This window comes from Rhincodon typus, chromosome 6, assembly GCF_021869965.1.
Source record: "Rhincodon typus isolate 14 chromosome 6, sRhiTyp1.1, whole genome shotgun sequence".
NCBI classification, from domain to species: Eukaryota; Metazoa; Chordata; class Chondrichthyes; order Orectolobiformes; family Rhincodontidae; genus Rhincodon; species Rhincodon typus.
The window spans coordinates 1,067,887-1,079,168 of NC_063337.1; the positions used below are offsets into that span (position 1 = coordinate 1,067,887).

General features: G+C 45.0%; 1 protein-coding gene across 1 annotated transcript in view; it reads left to right on the plus strand.

Moving 5' to 3' along the window:
- Positions 1–8,805, plus strand: part of LOC125483348 — an 80,517-nt gene extending 71,712 nt beyond the window's left edge. Inside the window, exon 2 of the mRNA XM_048598270.1 lies at positions 7,056–8,805. Within this exon, the coding sequence (XP_048454227.1) occupies positions 7,056–8,245 (1,190 nt within the window). The 3' untranslated portion in view covers positions 8,246–8,805. The remainder of the gene's footprint in view (positions 1–7,055) is intronic.
- The last annotated feature ends 2,477 nt before the right edge of the window (positions 8,806–11,282 follow it).

Sequence of the window (11,282 nt, forward strand, 5' to 3'; positions counted from 1 at the left end):
GTAAGAGGGCCAATCCGTGGCTTACAAAGGAAGTTAGAGACAGTATCTGATCCAAGGAAGAAGCATACAGAGTGGTCAAGAAAAATAATAAATCTGAGGATTGGAAACAGTTTAGAATTCAGCAAAGAAGGACCAGGGGATTAATTAAGAAGGCGAAAATAGAATACGAAAGTAAGCTTGCAGGGAACATAAAGTCTGATGCTAAGAGTTTCTATAAGTACGTGAAGGGAAGGAGATTGGTGAAGACAAATGTAGGTCCCCTATAGACAGAAACAGGGGAATGTATAATAGGGGACAAAGAATTGGCTGAGGGACTGAATATATACTTTGGTTCTGTCTTCACGAAGGAGGACACAAATCAGATGCCAGAAATGTTAGAGAATGCAAGATTTAGTGAGAGGGAGAACTGAGGGTGATCAATATTATCACAGAATCCCTACAGTGTGGAAACAGGCCCTTTGGCCCAACAAGTCCACACCGACCCTTGGAGCATCCCACCCAGACACATCCCCCTAATCTACACATCCCTGAACACTATGGGCAATTTAGCTAAGCCAATCCACCTAACCTGCACATCTTTGGACTGTGGGAGGAAACCGGAGTACCCAGAGGAAACCCATGCAGACACAGGGAGAATGTGCAAACTCCAGACAAACAGTCACCCGAGGGTGGAATTGAACCCGGGTCCCTGGCGCTGTGAGGCAGCAGTGCTAACCACTGAGCCACTGTGCCACCCTCACCCTCACCCTAAAAATGGTGTTGGGAAAATTGATGGGATTGAAGGGGGATAAATCCCCTTGGCCTAATAATCTACATCCCAGAGTACTTAAGGAAGTGGCTGTAGAAATAGTGGATGCATTGGTGGTCATCTTTCAGGATTCTATAGACTCTGGAACAGTCCCTGCAGATTGGAGGGTAGCTAATGTCACTCCAATATACAAAAAGGGAGGTAGAGAGAAAACAGGGAAATATAGACCAGCAAGCATAACATTGGTAGTGGGGAAACTTCTCGAATCTAATATCGACAACTTTATAGCGGAGCTTTTAGAAAGCAGTGGCAGGATCAGACAGAGTCAGCAAGGATTTATGAAGGGGAAATCATGCTTGAGAAATCTGTTGGAATTCTATGAGATGTAACTGGTAGAGTTGACAAGGGGGAGCCAGTCAATGTGGTGTATTTGGGCTTTCAGAAAGCACTTCACAAAGTCCCACATAAGAGATTAATGTGCAAGATTAAAACGCATGGGATTGGTGGAAGTATATTCAGATGGATAGAAAACTGGCTGGCAGAGAGGAAGCAAAGAGTTGGAATTAATGGATCCTTTTCAAATTGGCAGGTAGTAACTAGTGGGGTGCCACAGGGATCGGTGCTGGGACCCCAGCTATTCACAGTATATATTAATGATTTTGATGAGGAGCAAAATGTAACATCTCAAAGCCTGTAGATGATACCAAGTTGGGTGGGAGGGTAAACTGTGATGAGGATGCAGAGATCCTTCAGCATGATCTGGACCGGTTGGTTGAGTGGGTAAATCAATGGCAGATGCAGTATAATTTGGATAAATGTGAGGTTATTCACTTTGGAAGCAAAAACAAGGAGGCAGATTAGTACCTGAATGGCTGTAAATTGGGAGAGGGGGCATGTGCAGTGGGACCTGGGTGTCCTTGTGCACCAGTTGCTGAAGGTAAGCATGCAGGTGCAGTAATTGGTAAAGAAGGTAAATGGTATGTTGGCCTTCATTGTGAGTTGTTTCGAGTACAGGAGCAGGGATGTATTTTGCAGTTATACAGGGCCTTGGTGAGGCCACACGTGGAATATTGTGTGTAAGTTTGGTCTCCTTTTCGAAGAAAGGATGCTCTTGCTCTCGAGGGAGTGTAGCGAAGGTTGACCAGGCTGATTCCGGGGATGGCGGGTCTGACATATGACGAGAGATTGACTAGGTTGAGATTGTTTTCACTAGAATTCAGACGAATGAAAGGGGATCTCATAGAGACTTATAAAATTCTAACAGGGCTGGACAGGGTAGATGCAGGGAGGATGTTCCTGATGGTGGGTGTGCCCAGAACCAGGGGTCACAGCCTGAGGATTCGGGGTAGACCATTTAGGACAGAGATGAGGAGACATTTCTTCACCTGAAGAGTGGTGAGCCTGTGGAATTCATTACCACAGGAAGTAGTTGATGCCAAAACATTGAATGTATTCAACAGATAGTAGGAACTGCAGATGCTGGAGAATCCGAGACAACAAGGTGCAGGGCTGGATGAACACAGCAGGCCAAGCAGCATCATAGGAGCAGAGAGGCTGACGTTTCGGGCCTAGACCCTTCATCAGAAAAGGGGGAGGGGAAGGGGGTTTTGAAATAAATAGGGAGAGAGTGGGAGGCGGATAGAAGAGGGATAGAGGAGAGGATAGGTGGAGAGGAAACAAACAGGTCGAAGAGGCGGGGATGGGGCCAGGAAAGGTGAGTGTAGGTAGGGAGTTAGGAAGGGGATAGGTCAGTCCAGGGAGGACGGACAGGTCAAGGGGGTGGGATGAGGTTGGTCGGTAGGAGATGGAGGTGCTGCTTGAGGTGGGAGGAGGGGATAGGTGGGAGGAAGAACAGGTTAGGGAGGCAGGGACGAGTTGGACTGGTTTTGGGATGCGGTGGGGGGAGGGGAGATTTTGAAACTTGTGAAATCCACATTGATACCATTGGGCTGCAGGGTTCCCAAGCGGAATATGAGTTGCTGTTCCTGCAACCTTCGGGTGGCATCGTTGTGGCACTGCAGGAGGCCCAGGATGGACATGTCGTCTGAGGAATGGGAGGGGGAGTTGAAATGGTTCGCGACTGGGAGGTGCAGTTGTTTGTTGCGAACCGAGCGTAAGTGTTCTGCAAAGCGGTCCCCGAGTCTCCGCTTGGTTTCCCCGATGTAGAGGAAGCCACACCGGGTACAGCGGATGCAGTATACCACATTGGCAGATGTGCAGGTGAACATCTGCTTGATGTGGAAAGTCTTCTTGGGGCCTGGGATGGGGGTGAGGGAGGAGGTATGGGGGCAGGTGTAGCACTTCCTGCGGTTGCAGGGAAAAGTGCCGGGTGTGGTGGAGCTGGAGGGGAGTGTGGAGCGGACAAGGGAGTCACGGAGAGAGTTGTCCCTCCGGAAAGCAGATAAAGGTGGGGAGGGAAAGATGTCTTTGGTGGTGGGGTCGGATTGCAGATGGCGGAAGTGTCGGAGGATGATGCGTTGGATCCGGAGGTTGGTGGGGTGGTACGTGAGGACGAGGGGGATTCTTTTTTGGTTTTTATTGCGTGGACGGGGTGTGAGGGATGAGGTGCGGGAGATGTGGGAGACACGGTTGAGGGCGTTCTCGACCACCGAGGAGGGGAAGTTACGGTCCTTGAAAAACGAGGACAACTGAGATGTACGGGAGTGGAATGCCTCATCCTGGGAGCAGATGCGGCGGAGGCGAAGGAATTGGGAATAGGGGATAGCATTTTTGCAGGAAGGTGGGTGGGAGGAGGAGTATTCTAGGTAGCTGTGGGAGTCGGTGGGCTTGAAATGAATATCGGTTTCGAGGTGGTTGCCCGATATGGAGACAGAGAGGTCCAGGAAGGGGAGAGAGGTGTTAGAGATGGTCCAGGTAAATTTAAGGTTGGGGTGGAAGGTGTTAGTCCAGGTAAATTTAAGGTTGGGTTAGGGTATTCAAGAGGCAGCTGGATATAGCACTTGGGGTGAAGGGGATCAAAGGTTATGGGGAGAAAGCAGGATTAGGCTATTGAGTTAGACAATTATCCATGGTTGTGAAAAATGGCAGAGCAGGCTCGAAGGGCCGAATGGCCTCCTCCTGCTCCTATCATCTATATTTCTATATTTTTATCTAGCAATTCAAGACTGGGCATCTCTGAGGTGTTGTGCGCCATCAACAGCAGCAGAATTGTACTCCAGCACAATCTGTAACCTCATGGCCCCTCATATCCCCCCTCAATCATTACCATCAAGCCAGGGGACCAACTCTGCTTAGACAGAGCGAGGCACACAAGGTTACGACTGCACAGGAGGTGCACAAAAAGCAAGATCAATATTAGATTTGAAATTTAAGAGGTCGATTCAGCAGTCTAATTACAGTGTTGAAGAAGCTTTTCTTGAACCTGTTGGTGCGTCTGTTCAAACTTCTGCATCTTCTACCTGACATAAGAGGTTGGATGAGATTATAACCGGGGTGGGAGGGGTCTTTGATAATGTTGGCAGCCTTTCTAAGGCAGCAAGAAGTGTAGATGGAATCCATGGATGGAACGTTGGCTTGCGTGATGGTCTAGCCTGTGTTCACAACTTTCTGCAGTTTCGTACAGTCCTGGGCAGAGCAGTTGTCATACCAAGCTGTGATGTATCCAGATAGAATGCTTTCTATGGTGCATCTGTAAAAGTTGGTGAGGGTCCTTATGGACATGCTGAATTTCCTTCGCCTCCTGAGAAAGAAGAGGCACTGTTGTCCCTTCTTGACCGTTGCATCCATGTGGAAAGTCCAGGACAGATTGTTGGTTATTGTCATTCTTAGGAATTTGAAGCACTCGACCCTCTCCACCTCAGCTCCATTGATGTAAATAGGCGTGTACTCTCCTCCTCGCTTCCTGAGGTTAATGATCAGTTCTTTCATTTTGCCGACATAGAGAGATTGTTATCTTTGAACCATGACACCAAGCACTGTATCTCCTTCCTATATACTGACTCATCATTGTTTGATGTCCGGCCAGCACATTGATGTCGTCAGTGAACTTGTAGATGGAGTTCAGATGAAATTTGGTCACACAGTCAGGAGTGTATAGGGGAGTAAAGTAAGGGGCTGAGTATGCAGCCTTGCAGGGCACCAGTGTTGAGGATTGTCGTGGAGGAGGTGCTGTTGCCTATCCTCACTGATTGTGGTTTCTGGGTCAGGAAGTCAAGGATCCAGTCACAGAGGGCGGAGCAGAGACCAAGGTCTCAGAGTTTCGAGCTTAGGCAATTAAACAACAGCTATACGGTGAGGCTGAATAGAATCACAGAATCTCTACAGTATGGAAGCACGCCATTGGGCCCATCGAGTCCGCATTGCCCCTCCAAAGAGCATCCCATCCAGATCCACACTCTTACCCTAGCCATATAATACTGTATTTCCCTGGCTAACCCACCTAACCTGCACATCCCTGGACACTACAGACAACTTAGCATGGCCAATCCACCTAACCTGCATATCTCTGAACTGTGGGAGAAAATCCACGCAAACACAGGGAGAATGTGCAAACTCCACACAGATGCTCGCCTGAACGTAGACTCACACCCAGGTCTCTGGCACTGTAAACCAACGGTGCTGACCACTGACCCACCATGCAGCCTGGGGCTATTTTCCCTGGAATGTTAAAGGATGAGGGGTGACTTTATAGAGGTTGATAAAATCATGAGGGGCATGGATAGGGTGAATAGCCAACTTTTTTTTTACCAGGATAGGTGAATGCATAACTAGACGGCATAGGTTTAAAGTCAGAGGGAAAAGGGGGACCTGAGGAGCAACTTTTTCACACAGAAGGTGGTGTGTGTATGGAGCAAGCTGCCAGAAGAAATGGTGGAGGCTAGTACAATTACAACATTTAAAAGGCATCTGGATGGGTATATGGATAGGAAAGGTTTAGAGGAATACGGGCCAAATGCTGGCAAATGGGCCTAGGTTAATTTAGGATATCGGTCAGCATGGATGAGTTGAACCAAAGGATCTGTTTCCAAGCTGTACAACTATATGATTCTATAACTACAATCATCTTTCTATGTGCCGGGTAGGCTCTAACTAGCAGAGTGTGTGCCCCTGGATTTCCATTGACTCCAGTTCTGCTTGGGCTCCTTGATACCATGCCTGGTTGAATGCGGTCTTGATGTCAAGGGCTGGCGTTCTCAGCTCACCTCAGGAATTCAGTACTTTTGTCCATGTTTAAACGTGGACAGTGCTGTCATTGACACATTTGTTATGGTTGCCAAGAGGTGATTTGTATGTCTTCTTCCTACTATATCATCTCCTGTCTGTATGAAGTAGGACATCAGTTCAGTGTGTGCTACTATGATGGCTGGTACCCACTCCTCACCAGCATGTAATTCCTTGCCTTCACTTCTTGACATTTTTGGTAAATGTAGCTTTTGATCCTGTTCTCTTATTGGAAAACCTTGATTCTGTTGTTTCCTGTCAACAAACTCTTTTGCCACAGGTGGTTTCAGTAAACCAGATGCTGCATGCAACTGACGCTTTACCATGAGCAATGCTGGAGAAGTTTGAGCCGTCAAGTGGGTTAATTTCTGGTATCATCAATTTTTTGGACAGTGATCCTTGTTCTCAAGTTATCTTGAAGGATGTTTCATTGTCTGAACAAATTTTTCTCCCAAACCATCTGTGACTGGGTGATAAGGAGATGATTGGCTCACATAACTAGGGCTGTGGTTAGAGCTATGAACTGAAAAGTGTGGGATGGAGGTGGGGAGGAGTTGAACAATTTTAGAGCTTGAAGCACCTTCTCCCATGTCCTTACCCCAACCCCAACAACCCAGGTCTTGTTGTCACATTGTCTGCTATTACACACATTGTTAGCCACTAACAATCCCCATTAGCAGCTATTCGTTCTCTTAGGCTGATCGTTATCCACTCCTTTGTCTGTCCAACTATTCTTCTCTCTCCTTGGGCTCTGTATCCACTTATTGTCTACTCCTTACACCGTCCTCCCACCCTATCTTCTGCATAAGAACCAACCTTTTCCAAGCTGTCATCAATTCTTAAGAAGGGTCACCGAACCCGAAACATTAACTCTGATTTCTTTCCACAGATGCTGCCAGACCTGCCAAGTTTTTCCAGCAATTTCTGTTGATAGGAAATAAGTTCTACTCCTACTCCTATATCTCATGAGTTCTTTTGTTCATTCTGAATGAGCCTTGAATATTTTGGACCATACAGACTTTGCATTTCTAACATCTGTACATTAACTGCTTTATAAACTGATCAGGTCTCTGTCACACTTTCTCAGTGGTACAAACACTGCTGGCTTATCTTTTTTGCTCAACAGACTGCTGTTTATCGCGTGATGACAAGGAGACACAATCCGAGGCAAATTACCTACCTGCTACAACATCACAAAGATCTGTTGAGGGGGGTATGGAGGAACTGGCAGCGGCTCTGCTTCCGATAAAGACTTCCAATACGGAGTTCGAGGAGTATGTGGAACATAAATTTCCACAGCAGATCATCACCAAATCGTTACCAAAATTGCAGAAAGCCAATTCGTTTGCAGGCTTTCAAAATGTTCCACACACAATTAGGAGATCCACTTCATTGATACTTGACTTGGCCTATATGCCTGGACAGTTCTTAAGCATGGAGGTTCCCACTGCATCGCGGTTAGCACTGAACAATCAAATTACACAACCATCAAAAGTATACTCTCAAAGTTCACCACAATTAGCCACTGACTCCCTAAGTACCCCACCATTCAACATTGATTCCTCATACTTATCACTGGCAGACACTAGCCTTCAGCAAACAGACAGTGACAATCAGGTTTCACCATCAAGAGATATTGATCTTCAGAGTCTATGGCCACCAAATGCTAACTTTCACAGTTCACCATCATCTGAAACTGACTTTCAAGGTACAGTGCCACCAGACCATGACCTTCAAAGTTCACCATCATTTGCTTTTGACCTTCAGGGTACCCATCCACCAGATATTGACCACTGGAGTACAACATCATCAGACACTTACTCTCATAGTTCATTTTCACGACACATTGACCCTTGGAGCTCACCATCATCTGATATCAGCTGTCAAACTCCACAGCAATCGGACACTGACCCTCTGAGTTCACTTTCATCAGAAACAGACTCTGTGATTCCATGGCAATTAAACACGGACTTACCTCATCTCTCTCTATCTGTTTGGTACTCCCCTAGTCTGTCATCGTCAGTCACAGATTCGTCCAACCTCTCAACACCAGTAACAATTTCCCCACATCTCCCATCAGTAATCATGGACTCCCCACATCTCTCACCATCAGTTGTGGAATCCCCAGATCTCCTGCCACCAATCACGGACGCTCACCTGGTCTGCCATTGCTCACGAGCTCCCAATATCTCCTGCCATCAGCCTTGGCCTCCCCAAGTTTCCTGCCATCAAACACTGACTTGCATTGTCCATGAACAACAGACATTGACTTCCCATATTTCTTGCTGTCAGTTATGGAATCCCCGCAAAACTTAGCAGTCATGAACTTCTCACATTCACTGCTAGTCATGGGCTGACTTGCCAAGTCTCTTGCCATTGGGCAATGACTTGCCACATATCTTGTCGTCAGTTATGAACTCCCTACATCATCCACCATTACTCACGATATTGTCATTTTCAGCAAACTCTCAGTCATAACCAGTGCTATCTGGCATATCTGTGCAATGATGTATCATGCATTAATCACAGAGAACAAAACTGACTGGTGTGCAGGTCTTTAAACACATTAGCTGCTGTGAAATGGAAGTAGTGCAGCCATTCACATGATAACTGGCTGTTGCCATTGACATCTCCACAACCAGAGTTCATCAGCTTATCAGAGCTGCAGCTACATAAAATTTCCTGATATTTTTCTCAGATACTGGAGATCTCCTCTCTCTCTAAAAGGGAAGAGATTGAAGCTCAGTAACAATACAACCATTTTTGATTTGTATTTTGTGTAGTTTCAGTTGATTACTGTACTCAAGTATAATGAAAAAATTTTGGCTTCAAGAAATTTTCCATATCTGAGACAATAAAATGAAGCTCTGCAATAAGGCATAATCTGACTGAAGTAAATGATGATATCTATCACCTAACTTCAAACTCACAATACGACAAATGATCAAATTATTATAAGTAAGTGGTATGATGAACAACCAGAAATGTTTGAAAAGTGGAGCAGAAACAACAGCATGAGAACATCCATAAATTGGACCAGAACATGCTCACATTTCGAACTAACATAAAAAGGGATGTGGCAAGTAATCAGGAAATAGGCAAATGAAGGGTAACCTAGAAATAAGCACATGGAGTTCAGCGAGGAAATAGGTACTTAGAGAGTAACCATAATATAGCAGCCTGGAGGGTAATCTTGAAATAAAAACATACAGACTGACCATGCAGTAGTTCAATGAACAATAATCAGGAAGTCATTACCATAGAACCCAGCCCTTTGGCCCAACAAGTCCACATTGACCCTCAGAGCACCCCACCCAGACCCATCCCCCTATAACCCACCTAATCTACACATCCCTGAACACTACGGGCAATTTAGCATGGCCGATCCACCTAGCCTGCACATCATGAACTGTGGGAGGAAACCAGAGCACTCGGAGGAAACCCAGCAGACACAGGGAGAATGTGCAAACTCCACACAGACAGTCACCGAAGGGTGGAATCAAACCCAGGTCCCTGGCACTGTGAGGCAGCAGTGCTAACCACTGAGCCACCGTGCTGCTCTGAAACAGTGATCGCATCGTCCCAGGGTGGTCCGAACCACGTATCTTTTGGTTAACGGCCAAACACGCTAACCAATTGCGCCACAGAGACTGGCAAAGTCTCTGGCAAGTTACATTGAAGGTAACTTGAAAATAGACACATAGAGTGTAACCAGAGAAAGATCCCCTGGAAAATAGTCAGGAATTTTTTTTAGAAAGCAAACTGTAAAAAAGTACATGGGAAGTGAACAGGAGATAGGGTCATAAAGTTCAATCAGAAACCAGTCAAATAGAAAGCAAAGAGGAAATAGTCATATGGAGTAATCTGGAAAAGCTCACACAAAGAGTGATTTGTAATAGGAGTAAGGGGCTTAACTAGGAATTAGACCAAAAAGACCTTGAAAATCAACTCAGAAATACATTGATGCATTAGGTACATGGCTAGTAACCACAGAATAGAAATCCAGAAATAGTCACATGGGAAAATATAAGGAAATAGGAACATGGATAACCAAGAAACATGGACAGTAAATGTAGTCAAGAAAGTTACACGAAAAGTGACCATGTATTAGACGATTGAAGAATAACCAGGAAATATTTACAAACGTAAAAATTGTGGATATAGATATACAATGATCATATTGTGGTACAGCACTGGAGAAAACAGATGTATCATTGTGTAACATCGGTACAGTTCTGATATTGCTGCAACACTGGAGTACAGTATATCTGTCACTACAGTGGATTTGATTGGAAATACAGCATGGAAACGGTCCACTGAGCTAAACCAGTCTATGCCAGCAGACCAGGCCCACCTTTCTTCAACTAAACCTATCATTGTAACCATGTATTCCTTTCTGCCTTATATGCTTGTTGAGCTTCCCCTTAAAAGCATCTAAAATATGTCTTAATCACTCCCTGTGGTACCAAATTTCCCATTCTTACCACAGTTTGTTGAAAAAGGTTCTTCTTAATTCTCTGTTGGATTTGTTGGTGACAATCTGTATAATGCCCTCTAGAACACAGAACTGAGCATCACAGGCAAGTTCATTCTAGTTATACTTTTCAAATTGTAAATATTTTCTCTGTATCGACTCTAACCAAAACTTTTCACAATTTTAAAGACATCTGTTAGGTCACCACTTAATTTTCTTTCTTCAAGAGAAAATAAACGCAGTATTCCAATCTTTAATGGTCTGCATAATTACACATTCTGGTTATCATTCTTGTAAATCTTCTCCACTCCATATCCACTGCCTCTGTCTGCTGTGTGTAATTTGGTACCCAGAACTACATTCAGTACTGTCTGTGATCTATCCAAGGTTTGTTACAGGTTAAGCATAACTTTTTTCAATTCTATTCCTCTAAAAATAAAGTCTAGTGTTTGGATTTCTTCTTCACGTTCTTGCTGGTACAACACTTTGTGATTGGTGTATTTGTATCTGAGATTGCTTTCTCCCTCGACCCCACATAGACTTGCACCAGCTCGGCGAGCCAACCAACCTCAACACCCACAACCCGAGCTACAGATCTACTCCAAAACCTTAGAGACTTGCACCTTCCAAGTAATAAGTGACTGTCCTATTCTTCAAACTAAAGTGCACAACTTTACACTTATCTGTGTTGAACTTCATCTGCAAATTGTTGCCAATTCTTCAAATTTATTAATGTCTTCTTGTAATTTGTTGCAGTCCTCCTCAGTATTGATTAGGTTGAAATCGGACACGGAGTAACTGTCTTATAAGCAAAGTTTGAGTAAGTTGAGCATGTGCTCATTGGAAATTAGCAGAACAAGAGGCAACCTTATTAAAACA